Source organism: Xyrauchen texanus, chromosome 22 (genome assembly GCF_025860055.1).
Source record: "Xyrauchen texanus isolate HMW12.3.18 chromosome 22, RBS_HiC_50CHRs, whole genome shotgun sequence".
NCBI lineage: Eukaryota > Metazoa > Chordata > Actinopteri > Cypriniformes > Catostomidae > Xyrauchen > Xyrauchen texanus.
The window spans coordinates 20,130,579-20,149,882 of NC_068297.1; the positions used below are offsets into that span (position 1 = coordinate 20,130,579).

At 35.5% G+C, this 19,304-nt stretch overlaps 1 protein-coding gene across 1 annotated transcript in view; it reads left to right on the top strand.

Moving 5' to 3' along the window:
- LOC127662553 (serine/threonine-protein kinase D1-like) overlaps positions 1 to 11,311 on the top strand; it is a 69,631-nt gene extending 58,320 nt beyond the window's left edge. The window contains exons 10-19 of the mRNA XM_052153792.1: positions 234 to 311; positions 561 to 846; positions 2,194 to 2,246; positions 2,668 to 2,740; positions 2,977 to 3,083; positions 3,244 to 3,405; positions 3,789 to 3,887; positions 4,569 to 4,836; positions 8,673 to 8,758; positions 9,310 to 11,311. Of these exons, the coding sequence (XP_052009752.1) occupies positions 234 to 311; positions 561 to 846; positions 2,194 to 2,246; positions 2,668 to 2,740; positions 2,977 to 3,083; positions 3,244 to 3,405; positions 3,789 to 3,887; positions 4,569 to 4,836; positions 8,673 to 8,758; positions 9,310 to 9,528 (1,431 nt within the window). The 3' untranslated portion in view covers positions 9,529 to 11,311. The remainder of the gene's footprint in view (positions 1 to 233; positions 312 to 560; positions 847 to 2,193; positions 2,247 to 2,667; positions 2,741 to 2,976; positions 3,084 to 3,243; positions 3,406 to 3,788; positions 3,888 to 4,568; positions 4,837 to 8,672; positions 8,759 to 9,309) is intronic.
- The last annotated feature ends 7,993 nt before the right edge of the window (positions 11,312 to 19,304 follow it).

A 19,304-nucleotide genomic window follows, 5' to 3' on the forward strand; every position in this document is an offset into this window, starting at 1 on the left:
CAGTCACAATTCACATTCATTGCATTTTTTTTTTATTTAACATACAATTAAACATGAATGGTGACTGATGCTGTCATATAGTATCATATGCAAGTATGACAAGATTAGTAAGTGATGACAAAATTCATAAATTTGAGTGAACTATCCTTTTAACATGTGAATTATGTTGAGAAATTTCTAGGCAATGTCAAGAATGTAAGCAATCATTTCTGTCATTATTTTTTTCACACTAGCGTAAGAGACATTACTGGCGACTGGACAGCAAGTGTATTACCCTCTTCCAGAATGACACTGGAAGCAAATACTATAAGGTAAGTTTGAGTAATCCATGAGCCAAAAGGTGAGTTCATATTGTATGCTCTACATGACACACAACGGAAACTCATATCAACAAATTAATCTAGGAAATATTTAGATGGTTCTTATCTTTTTTTTGATAATGTTGATAGTTCATCTTGATAGGTTTATGGATCTCTGCACACATTATATTCAGATACATGTCTTTGCAATATAATTCAGGTTTCAGTTTGCAGATAAGCCATTATAATCCTCTCCAACAGGAAATTCCCTTATCTGAGGTGCTGTCTTTGGAACCGGCTAAAACATTCAACCTTCTCCCTGAGGGTGCCAACCCGCATTGCTTTGAGATTGCCACAGCATCTCTGGTGTACTATGTGGGAGAGAATCTGTCTCGAGCTGACGGGGGAACATTGGGCTATGGAAGCAGTGTGCTTGTTAGCGGTGTGGGACAGGACGTGGCCCGCATGTGGGAGATGGCCATTCAGCATGCGCTTATGCCTGTCATCGCCAAGGGCATATCTCACGGAAGCCATCACAGCCACCACAGTATGAATTTCATGGTGAAACATTTAGGGGCTCATGCTAAGACTCTAAGCAAGGAATTCACTTCGCCGATACCGCCATTTATTAGCACATGCTGTTTGCGTTGTTTTAGGGCTTTGCGTTTATTCACTAAAGGAATTATGCATTATGCAATTCCTCATTTTGCAAGGTTTGCAATTGAGTGCAAGGTTGTGGAGGCAGCAGATTACCACAATCTAGTGTAGTGTTTCAAGTACCTAAATTGGCTCTTTAAAGGTGCACAAAGTTAAAAGTAAAAAGAAGTTCTCAGTAACTTATTTCATTGTAAAAATGCGTTTTTCGCAGTGAGTCATATTTAATTTATTCCGTGAGTGAAAGCAACTATTGAGATCAGGCACGTTCCTATTGAGATGGAATTTTGCAGTGCAAAGGTAAATGTGATTAAGCCTAAAGAATGATGATGATAGGAGTTTTCGTCTCATGTGAGTGTACACCATTATAAACAAATAAAAAAAATACTTGTATTATTTCTTTCTGTTTAGAAGTTGAGTAATTTGTAATAAAATGTTTAAAAAAAATAATATAAAAACCACACACCAGGATTTATGTCCAATTTTTCATTATCATTTGATGAATTACTACTGCCATGATCAATAAAGAATGTACATAAACTCTGAAATAAAAATCACTTTAATGCCTGCTTTCCGTGGGCAGTAAATATGCTAAATTAATTGCATAAATAGTGCTCAGTTTTGTAAAATTATATATAAAGCAATACAAATTTTGTTTTTTTTTTGTTAAATCATTTATATACTTATACTACAGTGCTATTTCAGCACATTTAGCACCTGCTCAAACTGGATTTTGAATGGTTTGTTAATAAAAAGTAGTTTTAAAATACAGCATACAAAGTGGCGCATCGGTTTGGTGAATTCGCCCCTTAGATTGAACTTAAGAGAGAAATTACATAAACAGATACAGCAACTAAATAGCAATGGCAATACAGCTGTTTCAAGTTTTATTTCAAAGCTTTGTGAAGATTTGTTGTTTGTATCTGACAGGAAGCTGCAAGGCAACTAACTATTTCAGAAATGTTTATTTTTAAAACATTTATTTTATGATTATTAATAAGAAAAAGAAAATCATTACAGTATATATAATAAGTATAAATGGTATTCTTGGTGGTTTCATCCAAACAGAGTCAAATTTGCTTATAGTAATTTAGGATGATATTGTGTTCTATATACTTTATTCCTCAAGTAGATCAAATTTATTCAGGTAGATTAAATGAGTAAAGGTGTAAATCTGAGGACCTAGCGTGCAATATGAGGGAGACTTAATGAGTCACACTTGTTTTTTTTCCTCAAACAGAAGAGGTCTCCATTAGTATCTCTGTATCCAACTGCCAGATCCAGGAGAATGTGGTAAATATTTAGATTTTCTCAGTTATTTCTCATATTTGAAGATGAATATATGATAATCTTTAGTCTTCATATATCAAGCTTTGTTTCTATGTTTAAGAGTTCACTGTTCTATCCAGCTTGCCTACAGTTTACCTGCAACCTTGAGTTCCAGTGTGATATAAATACACAATGCCTCTATTGGAGATTATTTTGATTACTTGCTCGGACATGGGGTTGCCATGGTTACTTGAGTCTTTCTGACACAGTCCTAGTGAGACGTGGAAATAGCTCTTTAGGCTACTGGTCTGAATTCAGGCTTTGTTACAGTACAAAATGAAAAGACTAGATCAGGCGAAATCTGATGTTTCAAACAGTTCTCCTGAGCTTTGGGAGCAACCCATTTTGGCACATACTCTTATATTTATATCTGTTTCTCTTACAGGATATTAGCACAGTGTATCAGATTTTCCCTGATGAAGTACTTGGCTCTGGGCAATTTGGCATTGTCTATGGAGGTAATGTAACTATTTTCAGGGAGCTTTCTGACATTGCATCCTGGTGAGGAAATGCTGTATGGTGGAGTTAATACTAGGATATGCACTGGTGTTGATGAATCTGATATAATATGTATTTTGCTATATTTAACATATTTATAAGAGATCCATATGTATGCTTCCCCCTATTAAGATCCAATAAATGAAGGAATAGAATGCACACCACAGTGTAGATAATGATTTTTGACATAATGCAGGAAAACACAGGAAAACAGGCAGGGATGTCGCCATCAAGATCATAGATAAGCTGCGCTTTCCCACCAAGCAGGAGAGCCAGCTGCGCAATGAGGTTGCCATTCTTCAGGTAAACACAAATAACATACACAATATAAAGACTGTTGCATTTTTTATATTTTAATATATTATTATGGTCCTCGAGAGGTCATTTAAATGTATATATATATATTTTAAATGGACAAATATTTATCAAAATGCATATTAAATATATATGTCATATTATGCAGAACCTCCACCATCCTGGCATTGTCAACCTCGAGTGCATGTTTGAGACACCAGAGCGTGTCTTTGTTGTCATGGAAAAGCTCCATGGTGACATGCTGGAGATGATACTGTCAAGTGAGAAGGGGAGACTGCCAGAACGCATCACCAAGTTTCTCGTTACGCAGGTATGTCTCACAGGCACTGTATCTTGCCATTTAATCTTGACTTCAGTGTAAGGGACTGTTCAGACAGAACACGTTCTGGAGCAAAAAAAGCAGGTGTCTCCAGATGCGTTTTTAAAAGTTAAAATTTTTTAAACTTGACACAACATCTGAGGAATGCGGCAGTTCCAAAGGAGACACTGAAAATACATGGAGATGCGGCTCTATGGTGAAATACATCCATCTAGCACGTTTACATTGCAGACAGACGCTAAAATGCGTGCAGTGTGAATGGCCCCTAACGATGGCAAATTTAACTCTAAAAACACATCAATATTTCTAACTGAATGTTGTTTTTTGGATTCTTTTTTTTGTATTATAATAATAATGTCCCATTCCTTTCTCAGATTCTTGTCGCACTTCGTCACCTTCACTTCAAAAACATTGTTCACTGTGACCTCAAGCCTGAGAATGTTTTGTTAGCCTCAGCCGACTCTTTTCCACAAGTGAGTAAAATCCTTACAGAACACAAAGCCACAACAAAAGAAAGGAAATATCTGAATGAAGTAAAGTCACACCAAAATTAACATAAATGGATCTTTTTTTGTAAATGTACAAGAATAAAAGATGGTAATTACAGTTCTCGTGGTGTTTTCGAGGTACAAGGGTGTTGTGTGTGTTTCTACATTCTAATGAAGGATTTCTCAATTATCCTCCAATTGTTTCTTCTGTCTACTGCTCGAGCTGTCTCTGGAAGCGCTCAAGCAGAAAGATGACTCACTGTTTGAGCACAGGCAAACATTTGGGAAGAATACTAAACAAATCACTGTGTGTCATTTACAAATATTTTCCAGAAAAGATGAAAAGGTGGAGACAGATCTAGAGTTGTCATTGTATGAGCTTGGTTCTTATGCACTCAGGTGCTTGTTGCTCTGCTTAAGCAAATGTTTTAAAGTGGAAAGTGTAGATCCACAGGAGATACATTGTAACTGCATCCAACTGGGTTATAATTTCACTTGACTTTTGTTCAGACTGTGACAACTGATCATTACAGCGTCAAAGCTAGCAAGAGAAAAAAGGATGTTATTTTTTGGTCTTTTGTGCATCTGAGTCCTAGAGTAAAATAGCCATTTCCTCCTGAGTGTCTACTTATTGCAACGCTCATTATTCATTGGTTTGTCTTGCAGGTGAAGCTGTGTGATTTCGGTTTTGCACGTATTATTGGTGAGAAGTCTTTCAGGCGTTCGGTTGTAGGCACACCGGCATACCTTGCTCCAGAGGTGCTTCGTAATAAAGGCTACAACCGCTCACTGGACATGTGGTCAGTGGGTGTTATCGTCTATGTTAGTCTCAGTGGAACTTTCCCCTTTAATGAGGATGAAGACATCCATGACCAAATCCAGAATGCTGCGTTCATGTACCCACCCAACCCCTGGAAAACAGTGACCCCAGAAGGTACGTTTTGGGGTGAACCGGGATCTTGTGTGAGCTTTAGTACATGGGTTCTCAACTGGTGAGTCTGTTCTAATAGGGTTGTGGATAGCAGGGAAAATACAATGCTTAATGCAAACAATAAAATAAAGAATATAAAAAAAATTATCAAATGAATAAGACCACTTTGATACACTTGGCAAAACAAAGTCACATCCAATTGATTTGATTATGTTAGCTTCTACCGTTGTTTACCAAATTTGGAATTTTTCTGTTCAGTCATGTTCATTATTTTACTTATAGATAGAGCTATGCAGTTCATGGTCATATTAATACATTTTAATATTTGATAATAAGGACATTTTTGTTTAATTTTGCACTATATACAATTTTGGTACTGCATTGGTTCATTGCATCCAATGTCAAATCTGGATCCTGTAGCAAAACCAGTTAAGAACCACTGCTTTAGGGCTGTGTACTGTGCACCACATGTGGCATAATGGAAAATAAATGTAAAATGAGGGTTATCTTTTTAACATGTTAGCTTAAAAAAATCCAAAATGCTGTTATTCTGCACTTGGTTTAGGGTTTCTTCCAGTGACAGAGCTAGGGGACCGAAGCCTGGCCACCCCATTGGCCACCCCACTTGCAATTGCCATTTTGATTAATCTTTTTGTCTTAGGCACAATTTTGTTTTTTAGAGGTGAAACCGTCACTGTATCCCTCCGTTTTTGTATCCACACATGTCCACTTTCTACACCAAAAACCACCATCAATCCCTAAACCGAAACCAAAATTCTAACACTAACTTCTCCAAGATTTTTAAAGCTACATCCACCAAACTCAGTACAGGCCTTTAGGCTGTCCTGAAATAGTGTATGTGGCAGAGCGGAGGGCGGGTCCGGGCTGTGATTCTGCACACCCGGCCCCTAATCAGGCTGATCAAGCCCGAAAGGACCGACCGGAGACAGCGGTTCGAGAGAGAGAGAGAGAGAGAGAGAGAGAGAGAGAGAGAGAGAGTGTTATGGGTAATAAATAATAAACTTAAACAAAAAGACAAACATGCACAGATGCCCATAACACTCTCTCTCTCTCTCTTAAACCACCGTGCCCGGTGTGCCCGTTCCTGCCCTCCACCCTGCCACAGTGTACTATGACTTTTCTAACTGATTGGATTTATGGTTTTTACAAAGTGGATGATTAAATAATTGGAAAAATTCTGTATGCTTATGCTGTTTCTCAGTGTCTGTTCTCATTGCTATCTTATGATCTTGTGGACTTGTTTGATTTCATCGACCGCCTCCAAAAAAAGAAAATAGTTGAGGTTGTTGAATCTACATAACGAAGCACATTTCAAAACTTGGATTAATGTGTTTTATGTCCTCATGTTTTCCAAATTCACTCTTTCAAGGTAGTTAGGCAAAGTTAGGCAAACACTCATATTAAAAAGAACGCAAGACCGAGAATGCATTCTTAGCATTGTGAAACACTTAAGTCTTTTTAGCAAGTCATTCCACTGTCGGCCATCTTTGGAATGCTTCCGGGAGGCTATTTCCAGTCATGACAGTGCAGCTCCTATCTACTTGAATGGGGATAACCGAAATCTCAAAAACTGCTTGCCAAGCTTACATTTCAGCAGTAAAATATGACAACACTGGTATCATAAATTGTGCTTCGTTACCTAATTTTACACTAAAAAGCCAAAGTTTCCCTGGCTTGTATAGCTCTCAAGTTGATTGACAGGTGATATCTAAAAGGTGATTTGGCCCTTTTTTTCCAGTAAGGTGGGACTTCCTTTCTACATCTGTTGAATGTTGGTTAACCTTGGTTGAGTGTTCCAATTTCTCCCATTCAGTTTAAATGAATAACCCTTCTCTCATATATAAATAGTCTCTGGAAACACCCTTACATTGACGGAATGTTCAAATGGGCTAATTGAATACTCGTTTATTCAAACTCCAACTTTCAGAAATTCAAATTTAAACCCACACAAGGCCTTTAGTCTGCTTTGCTTAACTACTTTGCTTTTTGTTCTTTAATATCTTTCTGTCTGTCTGTCTTTCTTACCGAATGTAAGAAATTCAAAATTCTAATTTTTAAAACTTGTGTATTTCTTTCAAGGATTTGTCAATCCAACATCAAAGTATGTTGGGAATTGTTTACAAAAATATAATCTCTCCAAATCAAATGCGATTGCTATATTGCCCCTGTGAGTTAACAACCAAGAACCAAGAGTCATAAACTAGCTGTAGTAACCGCTTTAAGATGGAAACCATTTATACTCCAACATGTGAGTGTTAATCTTTAAAAATGAAGCGTTAATCCACTCTGAGCTCTTTTGTGAATCCCATACCAGCTGTTTGACAACTAACCTTATTAGGCTAGATATGTGCACGTAACTTTTGTTAGTACATGTCCCTACCACTGCTAATATGCTTGAATACAAACTCACTGCACAATAAATGCTTTTTCTAGTAAGCCAGCTGCTAATATCCAGCCTTGTAGTTCATTGAAGTGAAGTTATCCTCAGCATGCTTATTTTGAAGGCACCTCACTACTCTTGTAATATAAACCTTTTAGTCTTGATGATCATATTTGAGATCCAGTTGGTCTAATTATTTCTTCCCTCCTGTGACTGTATGCACAGGTGAACTCAGCACACCACAATAATTTCTACTTGGCTTATCTAATCTAAATATGTCTCTTGTCTCTCATTATGTCTCTCATTAAGTTAAAGGTTTGAATTTATGTGTAGGATAGGTTATATTTACGTTTAAGTGTCTTTTAGTATCTGTAGGAATAGAATTGACTTTCATTCTTATTACTTTAACAAAATTTTGTATGCCCTCACCTTCGACCTTGTTTATTTACTAATGCCCACTTTCTTGCTCATTAAACTAGCCGAAGAACCAGGCAGACTTTACTTAATAACACAGGCAGTTGTAACAAATTAATCACATCCACTTTTATTTATTTATATAATTTGGTTGATATCCAGTACAGCAATTTTTAGCAATTACAGTCTGTTTTAAAAACCGTTTTAATTGAATTTGTTCCTGTTTACTGTGAAGTGGAAATAATTAAGTTCCATAAACAAAGAGTGAGCCTGCCTCGAAAGTGCTTTATTAAATAGAAGTGGCAACATTAAGTAAGATTATTATTCATTTCATTGCAAATTATATATACTGTATATCATCAATGATATCTATACACATTTAAAAATAAGCATTTATTTAATATATTATATGCGTGTGTGTGTGTGTGTGTATATATATATATATATATATATATATATATATATATATATATATATATATATATATATATATATATATAGTAAATGTTTTTGTATTGTTTTAAACTTAAAGAATATTTTTTTTACTTTGCAAATTGTTAAGTATAATTGAATAAAAATTGTCCCCCTCTGACAGTGTGTAATCTATATCAAGATTATTCTTTTTTCTCCCAAAATTTAAATGAAGAAAAACACGTAGTGACCTTTGCATGACTACCCTGCTTCTAAGCTGATGGTAAACTGTGTTAATGTGGGAGATAGAGGTGAAAGAGAAGGAAGAGGGAAAAGAAAAGATAAAGAGAGGCAAGGGCAAGGGTTAAAGAAAGAGATTTAGTGAGAGCGTGCTCAATTTTTGTTGCGACCCATTCAAGTGAGTAATGCCTAACGATCCATTGAACTAAAGCGTTGGGGCCTCAAGATTAAGAAACTTTGGAGTGCCTCAGAAATCTGCGACCCCTGAAACAATGTTAACATGATGTTGGTTTTGCTCATTATTCCTATGGACACTAAATCCTTCAGGTTTCCACCATGGCCTGGTCACTGACAATGTGTTTTGTTGTTCCAGCAATTGACATCATTAATAACCTCCTGCAAGTCAAGATGAGGAAGCGCTACAGCGTGGACAAGTCTCTCAGCCATCCCTGGTTACAGGTTAGAATGATAATCATAAGGCAACTCTTGGAAGGTGGTGCATAAACAGGGCTGAAATCTGTGTTAGGGATTATTAACATCATGATAAGTCAAGAGTAAAGTCTTCTTAGAGGGATAGTTCAACCATAAGTAAAGATTCTCTTATGATTTACTCACCATCATGTCATTCCAGATCTGCAGGTACATGACATCTGTCACACAAAAGGAGTTAGGCAGAATGTTAGGGAATGTCTCAGTCAAGATTTATTTTCATTTTCTGGAAAAAAGAAATAAAAGTGAACTGAGATGGCATTCTGTCCAACATCTCTTTTTGTGTTTAATGGAAAAAAGAAAGTCATGCAAGTTTGAAAGACCACTAGGGCAAGTAGTTGATGAAAGGATTTTCTTTTTTGGGTGTTTATTCCTTTTAATTAGTCCATTTCACATGCATATGCAATAGATACTGTACTCACACACTGTATGTTACTAATAGAGAATTAAATTAAATACATTTATAATAAGAAAAATAAACAAGACTTTTTTTGATCACTAAAGATATTTTGTTATGACAGGACTACCAGATGTGGCTGGACCTGCGGACTCTGGAGTGCAAAATGCAAGAGCGATATATCACCCACGAAAGCGATGATTTGCGCTGGGAGCATTTTGCAGAGCAAAATGGCCTTCAATACCCAGAGCACTTAATCAACCCCCATGCTGACGTAAGCGAACAGGCGGAGTCTGAGGAGGCTCTAATGAGCATGCTCAGCGACAGAGTCAGTGTGCTGTAAATTGCTGCCTGTTCCTTTAAGGGCACAATGGACCTCAAGCCAACTGTATACTGCCAAATCAATACTTCATTCAATTGTAAATGCCTAAACAAAAGTACTGCACAATGCATGGTTAACACATTTTATTAAGCAGTACACCACTGATCAAGCACAGATTTCACAAAACACACAGTGCCTAAACCACAAAAGCCAACCTAGCCATACCTGATGTGGAGAAAACATTATGCCCAAATATATAACAACCCATTTAAAAAAAAAAAAAAAAAAAAAAAACTCAACTCAAAATTTGTTGTCTGAACTAATTTTATTTACAGACCCCTTTTGTTTCTAAGGCACCCGTCTGGCTTTGGAGCTTAACCAGAGAATTGAAATCAGTATTATCTTCTATTTAATGTTTGCCATTACCAGGCATAACACAGTGCAAATACACTGTAGTAGAAGTATTGTTGGTATAACTCACTAAAATGTCAAATATATGAGAAATGTGTTATAAAATTAACTTAAATTATTTAATAATGCTAAATGCTAACTTTACTGCTAAAGTTGGATAATACCACTACAAGTTTGCGATGACATCAGTGCATTAGTGGTAATAACTTGAAACATAAAGCAGAGCACATTTATAGCTTTTGTGTTTATTGGCTTATGAATGTAGTGTGTGTCAGATGCGTAGCCAGAAACAAGACTTTGGGTGTGCCAAGAGAAAACTGGGTGAGCAAGAACTAAAGCACAATTAAGTGAAATATAATAAAATGACCATTAACAACCATTGCATCGATTTCTTTTTGGCTATTTTTTTTAAACTGTGTAGTTTAAATGACTATAAATATACAACTATTATAAATAATTAACATTTTATTAAAATTAAATATATAAAAATATAAGGCTTAATAATTCGGCAAAGAAAAAAAGTGGATTGAATGATTCATCATTATTTTCCAAAATAAGCTAAAGACACAAATATAAATGGTTACAATACAATTTGCACAATACAGAAAAAAATTACAAAACACACCAGGTTATAGTAACTTTAATTGGTTTAAAAAGTTAATTGTGGATAAGAAATAAATTGGTAATGCACAACTTTAAGAAGATTCTTAACCGTATCCTCCAAATATTCCACAATATTCATAATATATAATAATTGGGGTAGAAAAGAACAACACTTATGAATGCATGTCTTTATAAATAATGAGGCATAAATCCAAAATCATTAGCATAAACGTTCTTAATTTAAAGTGTGTGTTTGTTTCTTCATTCATTCACCCGGCATCTGTTGTGAGAGTGCGTGCGTAATCTTAGACAGCCTCTATAACACATTGGGTATAATTATAGTCATTATAATTGATTATTACATTTTGTAATCGATGCATTGAAGTTTAAGAATAATATTGATTATTTTAAACCCCAAGATACCAAAAAGCATACCCCTTAACTTAGTTAAGTTTTGGGTGGCAGTTACTCACCATGGCACACCCATGGCTACGCCACTAGTGTGTGTGTGTGTGTGTGTGTGTGTGTGTGTGTTGCTTTGGGGGTTGGTTATGTTAGTGTTCAGTGCAATTGCAAGCCAGCAAAGCAACAATGCCTGTGGACTGAAGACATTTTCCTTTTGCTTTCTTCAGAGATGTCAGAATAAAAGTACAGCTGGCACGCATATATTGTGTTCTCATGACAGATCTCAGTGTGTTTCTTTAATGTTCCCTTTAAGTGAATATCTGAAGTGTAACACACAGCTCTATATAACTGTGTGCTCACCAGCAGTTCTGTACAAAAAGGCTGATTAAATGTTTTTACCACAACTATCTCGCTATTTTGTCAATTAGGAATTTAATTATGGGCTGGAATGATTGCAAGCCACTGGATGGCATTTTGGAAAGCAAAAGCTCAAAGGTGAGTGATGAAGCAACAATCAGCACAAGCATATACTGTGGACTTTAGGGCTGGATCTGGCATGCTACTGGTTTGCCATCTTCTCCAGTATGTGTTGTCTACCGTGTGGTCACTCGTGCCCTTATGAGTGGTTTCTAATCGACAGATGGCGCTGTATGCTTATGCAGCATTAAAATGCATGATAGTTGGTTCATTGGGACAAATGCCTCTCAATTAAAACACATTTTATAGACGTCTAATGGAAATGGACAGACTTCAAAATAGTGACTATCAAGTTGGAAAAAACGAAACGAAAGCAAGTAACGCCATGAATTTGGCATTATTCAGAGAATATATTGAAAAATATTCAATTTTTGACAGGAATGTAAACGAGGATGAGGGTGATATAAGTAAAGTTGTTTAAATTGCTGTATTCAGCTGAAGAAACATTGAAAACTCATCGTTCAAAAACATAAAACATACAAAAATAAAATAAAAAACTCAAACAAAATTAGGTGTGAGCCAGGACAATTCAGTACAACCAATTGAAGAGACTACATATCAATCCCTCACAGCCTCGTTTTCATTCCCGTCAAAAATTTAAAATGGCGCTACTCTGAAGAAGGTTTATTTACTAAATGTTTGTACAATTGTGAGAAGCTTTCAAGCTCATTTTAATTGCAATCATTTTCAGTTTCTTGTCTCATAAGTAAAACCTTCGACTGCGCTGATCTGATTAGAAACCTGCATAAATATTCATTTATTTAGCTATTTATTTGTTGCCTATATAGGCCTACTGTTTGTTGTTGAATTATTAAACTAACTTTAGCTGATATCTTAACGCGTTTATCAGTACAGGCAACACACGTATCATGATATTTTGAACCCCACCACCGGCCTATTCCTGGACCTGGACAGATCTGAAGAGATGACCAGCTCGTACTGAAAGAAAGGGAAGAATCTTACAGATGGACTGTCTGTCGTGTTACGCATGATTGAGTCTGTTTTTCTCTCTCCTCCAAACTCCCTCCTCACAAGAGATGGACAATAGCGCCAATGCTGCAGGTGTCACACGACTAGAACTTTAATTCTAAAAAGAAAAAGGAAAAGTTCTATATGAATAATGTTTAATGTTTAATTTAAATCGATTTAAGAAATTGAATTCGGTTGAATTCAAGGTCTGTACATTGTTAAATAACCTGTATCAATATTATCATCATAGAAAACAACTAGGCTATTCTGAACAAAATATTTTGAATAACAAATAGGCCTACATTATTATTATTATTGTTATTATTATTAATAATAGTTGCAACAGTATTAATAAAATCAACAGTATGCTTTATAATAAAATATCAAATGAAATAACAGGATACTGGTAAGATTATTTTTTAAACTTGTACTATTGTTCATTTTATTACTATTATTTTTATTAGTATTATTACGCTATTATTATTTGGTTGTTGTGAAGTTTTATTCTGTTGCCGTTCGAGCTTGCCATAGGCTAAAATGTATTTCCTAAATAGGCTTATGAAAATAAATGTATCTACAGTCCTATTCACGAGAAGTGAAGGTCAGTAGGCTAGGCCACATTAAAACTACATTAAACGTTAAACGAACATAAAAATGAATCGTGTCTAGAACTTTATTTCGACAGGACGACAGACCCGTCGTCTGAGATCCAGTTACTGTGTTCAAAATAATTGAAATAATAATTGGTATCTTCAACAAATGTTAAGTAGTCTATGCGCTGGTTATTGCATGAATTTCTCAGAAACAAAAGCAACATTAACACAGCGGTAAGATATTTAATGTGCTTCCTGGGACAAATGGTCAATATATAAAAGCAACGCAATTGTATAAAAGTAGGCAATGCCTTAGATTTCTTATTAACACATTTTCTTTTCTCTCTCCATATACGATGTAACTGCTGGAGTTGCACATGTTTTCGAGGGAATGTGGACTCGGAAAATAGTTAGTATGCAAATGAAGAATCACAGCTTTGACAGTGAGTAACCGTATGTTCTGCAATTGCATATTTAAAAAAAAAAAAAAGGAGAGAGACGAGGATATATCCTGACATTATTGTTGCCGTAGTAACTCTTTCTGGCTGCCTTGGCACAGACCATTTCACCAAAAGGAAAACAAATGTAATAGTTTCGCAGGTTTGAATTATTTGGTATAGCCTATCAGACAAAACACGCAAATATTTCCGTGTTGAACAGCAAACATGTTACAGAAGGTGCAAAAATAAGCCGAATAAATTACTTTTCAGTTCAAGAGTGAAACAGCTATTGCTTCCACTCTTTGTGGATTTTTCATCGAAAAAATAATAATACATAGCATACGCCGTTTAAGAATTTAAATATACATTCATTTATAGGCTACTTGGACAAAATGTTTGTAGCCTAGTAGCCTGTTTAATAGTATAATATTTATTGTTCGTTTTTTAAAATAACTTATTTAGTATGCTATTTATTACTGCTTGTATTATATAAAATATCTTGCACCTTGAATCAGATATGTGTCGTTACAGGACTGATTTAAACGATCCATCGAGAGGCGCGAGGACAGGTGCAGTTAGTTGTGTGCTGCCGCGCGCACGATTACAAACATCAGCACTCAAGCATCCTCTGCTCCTGCAACAATCTTGGTGAAATTAAACTAACGGTCTAATCATGTAGCCTAAGGAATTTATATAGGCTACTGTATCTACACTAAAATCCTGTAATTTACAAAAGAAAAAACAAGTCTGATTGTACAGACAAAAAGCTATCATTTGTTTTGTTTTTTCATAAATGGATCGGAGAATATAATTTCACCTCACTCAACCTTTATTTAAATACAGAGACTACATTTACATCAACACAAATAAGGTGCACAAGACACATAAGATGTAGGCTACGGATAAAATGATTACTGACATAATGGCATGATAGCCAAAAAAAAAAACAAAAAAAACAGCCTTAGTCTAGCAAATGTAATGATTGATTTTTATCTTATTTTTTATCTTTATGTAAAATACTACGAAGTAAATATTAGTGGCCAGTTCAATTTGAGTTTCAAGATATTATTTAATACAGATTTTTGCAGGTCTTATCAATATTTACAATGGGGCGCTAGGGGGCGCTAAAACAGAAAATATTTCATATCAGATCGAGGCTATTTGACAAGCTTGACAAGTAGTAGTACATGGAAAGAGGTTAAATAATATATGGACATTCATTTAATGAATAAAGAAAAACATATATATTTTTTTTATTACTTTAATAGGCCAATTCTTTTTCTTTACATCTAATTTTGACTAGACATAAAATAATATGCAAAATGACATGATTGATGACATGAAATGAATGATTGATGCAGATATATATTTTTAATTATTATTATTAATTTACATTACTTAAAATAAGCATATACTAATTACAATAAAAATAACTGCATCCATCATTCATCTAGTTATCAAAACTGATTAATTTAATGCTCTGATATTTCACTGGATGAATCCCGTAAAGCAACAGAAAGGGAGGTCCTATACCCTAATCTAAATCATATACCCTATTTCACACTTTTGGTGAAATCCTCTAAAACTTTTTTCAGGGAACTAATTCACCACATCAACATGGCTCTCTCATGGACTGATTGTTGAAGCCCCGTTACTTAAGTGTATCATTTTGCCTCAAAACATTCATTTTCACTTAAAATATATGCTCCTGTTCTGAATTTCTCCATTGGGAAGTTGTTCAGCTGACAAATTATACAAGCTAAATATTATGATAACCTTTTCCATCCTAATTTGTAGAGCAGCCTGCACACATGCTAGGATCAACATCAATTACTTTGCAACATTTCAAGTGCATGGTTCAGAGTGATGTCAGGGAGTTAGTAAAGGGGAATTTGGGGTTTTTGGGGGGGGGGGTTGTGTTGGGAGCTGAGGGTAGGTCTTCATGTCCAACAAATCCCAATGTGCCACTCTTTTAATTCCTCACCACATCAAAGCCTTTACTATTTTCACTCCATGCATAACTGTACAGACAGTGCATATAGGGATCTCCTACACAAACTTGAACATGGTGAGGATTTCGTTTAAAACCTGTTTATGCTTTCATGTGTTTGTTTGTCATTTCAGACAGAGTTGTTTAGGCAACAGTGCGAATAAGAGGCTCATGCAAATTCTTGCACAGATCAGTCACAGGCAGTGTAAAATGTTTCCTCCATCTTAGCGAAGAAACAAAAATAGCCCCTGTTATTCCGCCCCAACCAACGTGTTGCTAAATTAGGTTATTTTGGGTTGACAGATCCCGCTGCCTGGACCAATGAAGTCCCTCTGTGGTGGGAATTCAATAGATGGCACTGGCGCGCACGCTTTTGCCTTGCACGCAAAGGTCTTATAGCGGAAGTGGAGTGATGGTCGGGTCCATTTCCGCCCACTGAAACCCATCCCCCAAACAAATTACCACAAATTCTAAATAAAGGAGGCAAAAGCTGTAGGACAGGGCAGGCTCTGCTGGGATTGGTCCAAATGGATGCACAGGGATTCTCTGCGTGTTTTCATGCTATGTGGTGGAGATTATTGGGATTACAGGCTTGGCAGAGGGTGGTAGTGGGGAGATTAGAAGCTTTCCTCTGCACAGCGGGGCAGTTTTAGTACAGCTTCAACAGGCAAGGCTGGTCCGTCTTAACTGTAGCATGAAATATCTCCTGTATGCAGATGATTGCTCTGCTCCTCTAGACTGGACTACTGATTTGTATGGTATATAGAAAGCATTTGCAAGGTCTAACTAGGCATCTCTGCAAGTCTGTATGTAAATAAATATAGGCCAATCATTGATGGTTACCATATAATTTAAATATATTCTGTTACATTTTACTTGTATGTAATGGTGGGTTATTTCACTAAACCAACCGTAATAATGCAATGCTGAAACTGAGAGCATTTAAATGCATTCCTTTGCTTAAAAACTTTCCTTATTAGTGACAAGCTTCTTAGACTAGCTGTGAGCATGTAATTATGTAATGTTGTTGGGTCTTAATCTTGGTCAACTATGACACCAGCCATGATAATGGTATTAAAATGATATTACCCTCTCTCATAAAATGTATTTGCCTCTCCTGTCTGCAAATTCTGCAAAATAAACAAGAAAACTGAACATGAAGTTTGAACACATCTGCAGTTTTCAGTCCCAAGGGATATTATTCTCTTTTGTTCAACAGGAATGAGCAAACATTCACATCTGACATAGATGCATTTTGAGGAAACAAAATTGGTGTTGAAAAGGGTTCTCTACAACTTTATCAAATACAGAATAACACCAATAAAGTTTTGACTGGATGTTTCCTGCCAGCCAACTGTAATCAAAAAATACACATATAGTTTATAGATTATACACCCATGATTCATTTTGCAACAAAACAAAACAAAACAAAAGATTGCAAGTAGTTAACATTGGTCAACTCTGTGTGAAAATTAATGTAAACAACTTGCATTAACACAGAAAGACATTTAGATTAACCAGTCCTGTTGCATTGTATAGATGGACACTTGCTAGATATAGAAAAGTCAGAGCACAGCTATGCATCAATGGACAAGTTTCAATAATGGTTAGTAGATTTGAATTGCCTGACAAGATACATTAATGCTATTTATTATCATCAAAAACTATCATATAACAGGCAAAACATTCTTAAACAGTAAAGTGAGAGAAATATTTATTAAAAAAAACTTTGTAAGCTTATATGCATATTTTGGAATGTAATTTACCTTAAAGTACACTTTAAAACATGATAGCACCATTCAATTATCTTAATTTATTTCTTATCTTTAACTCCAATTGTCATGACAAGTTTTGAATATTGAACTCAAGTTTATAAGTTTTCAAAAAAATCTAACTTAAAGTAATTAATTGTCTGGACTACTTGTAAGTTTGGTCTGGGATCTCAATACTCATTTAACTCATGTTTGTAAGTTAAAAGTTGAAAAAGGGGAAGGGGGAGGAGGGGTGTTACTAAGCGGGAAATACAATCAAGAAGTTGAGTGAGCTGGAATAGCTGAATTTCTGTTGAGTAATACAAAGGAAGTGAGTTTGTATTTTTTTATTTGTGTTGATAAAATGTAATAACGTTGCCACTTTCTTGTGTGGTGAAAGTTGTCCTACTAGGAATGAATTCCCAAGCCAATGTTAAAGCTTGTGTAACATTGCTCTTGTTAAAAGAAATCTTTAATTTTTGAGCAGATAAGTTGTAAGATCATTCAGTGTAAATAAGGAAATTGGCAAACTTACCATTAATTATTCAAGATTAAAAAGAAACAATTTTTTTCTTAAAAATGTTTTAAGAAAAAACATTAGTGCTCTTAAAGGGTTAGTTCACCCAGAAATGAAAATTATCCCATAAATGTACTCACCCTCAAGCCATTCTGGGTGTATATGACATTCTTCTTTCAGCCAAACACAGTCAGAGTTATATTAAAAAATATCCTGTCTCTTCCAAGCTTTATAATGAGAGTGAATGGTACCTCAGATTTTGAAGCCCAAAAAAAGCGTATCCATCCATCAAAAAAGTAATCTATACGGTTCCAGGGGGTTAGTAAAGGCCTTCTGAAGTGAAATTATGTATTTATGTAAGAAAAAATTCCATATATATAACTTTATAAAATATAATCACTGGCTTCCTCTATCCTCTTTTTCCACTTCTAACTGGAGCTAAGGCTGCACCTACGTCATACGCCAGATCTCGACTCTCATGCAGACAGCCATTACCGGAAGCCAGTGATTACAGTTCCTTTACATTTATGCATTTGGCAGACACTTTTATCCAAAACGACTTACAGTGCACTCATTACAGCAACAATCCCCCCAGAGCAACCTGGAGTGAAGTGCCTTGCTCAAGGACACAATGGTGGTGGCTGTGGGGATCGAACCAGCGACCTTCTGATTAACAGTTATGTGCTTTAGCCCACTACGCCACCACCATGCCACACTTTATGAAGTTATAAATATTATATTTCGTACAAAAACACATTGCATCAGAAGGTCTTTATTAACCCCCTGGAGCCATATGGATTAATGCTTTGATGGATGGATGTGCTATTTTGGGCTTCAAAATCTAAGGTACCATTGTAAAAAATTGGAAGAGCCAGGATATTTTATAATGTAACTCTGATTGTGTTTAGCTGAAAGAAGAAAGTCATACACACCCGGGATGGCTTGAGGGTGAGTAAATTATGGGATGCATTTTTGGGTGAACTAACCCTTTAAATTAAAATGGCAATTGATTTGAATATAGTTTGTTATCTTAACTTGAAAGTGTGAATTGAAATAGTGAGGAATTGTATGTTTATTTGACAAGATAAAGTGAGTTTTCTTGAACTGATAATGTAACATAGTAAGTTGTTTTAACTCAAAGTATCAAGTTAAAACAGCAAATGATCATTAGTTAAACAACTTGGAAAATGTAACTTTTTGAGTTTAAACAAAGATTATATTCAAGCTGAGTTTATTCATGTTTTTAAGGCAGCAAGTGAACTTCGTTTCTAAGTTTAACCAACTTGAAATGTTTTGCAGTGTAGATTGCAGTGAGGAATAGCTTTGTAATACAAAATCAACAACATTTCAAAACCTTGTAGTATTTTGACACTAATTATTACACTTCATAACACTCAGCAAATTTTGGTCATTTGTAAGAAAGTTTATCTGTAAATGGACATAGCTTTTCAGACTAAATATGCAAATGCAGAAGCTTTAAGACAACATAAAATCATTCATTAAATAATTTTGGGTTGTTGGAGAACTGAAGCATCTCCAGCAAAGTTGCAGGCAAACTTGCATACGTGTGTAAATGTCTGTAGTGACGTAATTTACACCAGTTGCACAAGTATTTAACAGCAAATCCTTTGTTCATAGGCA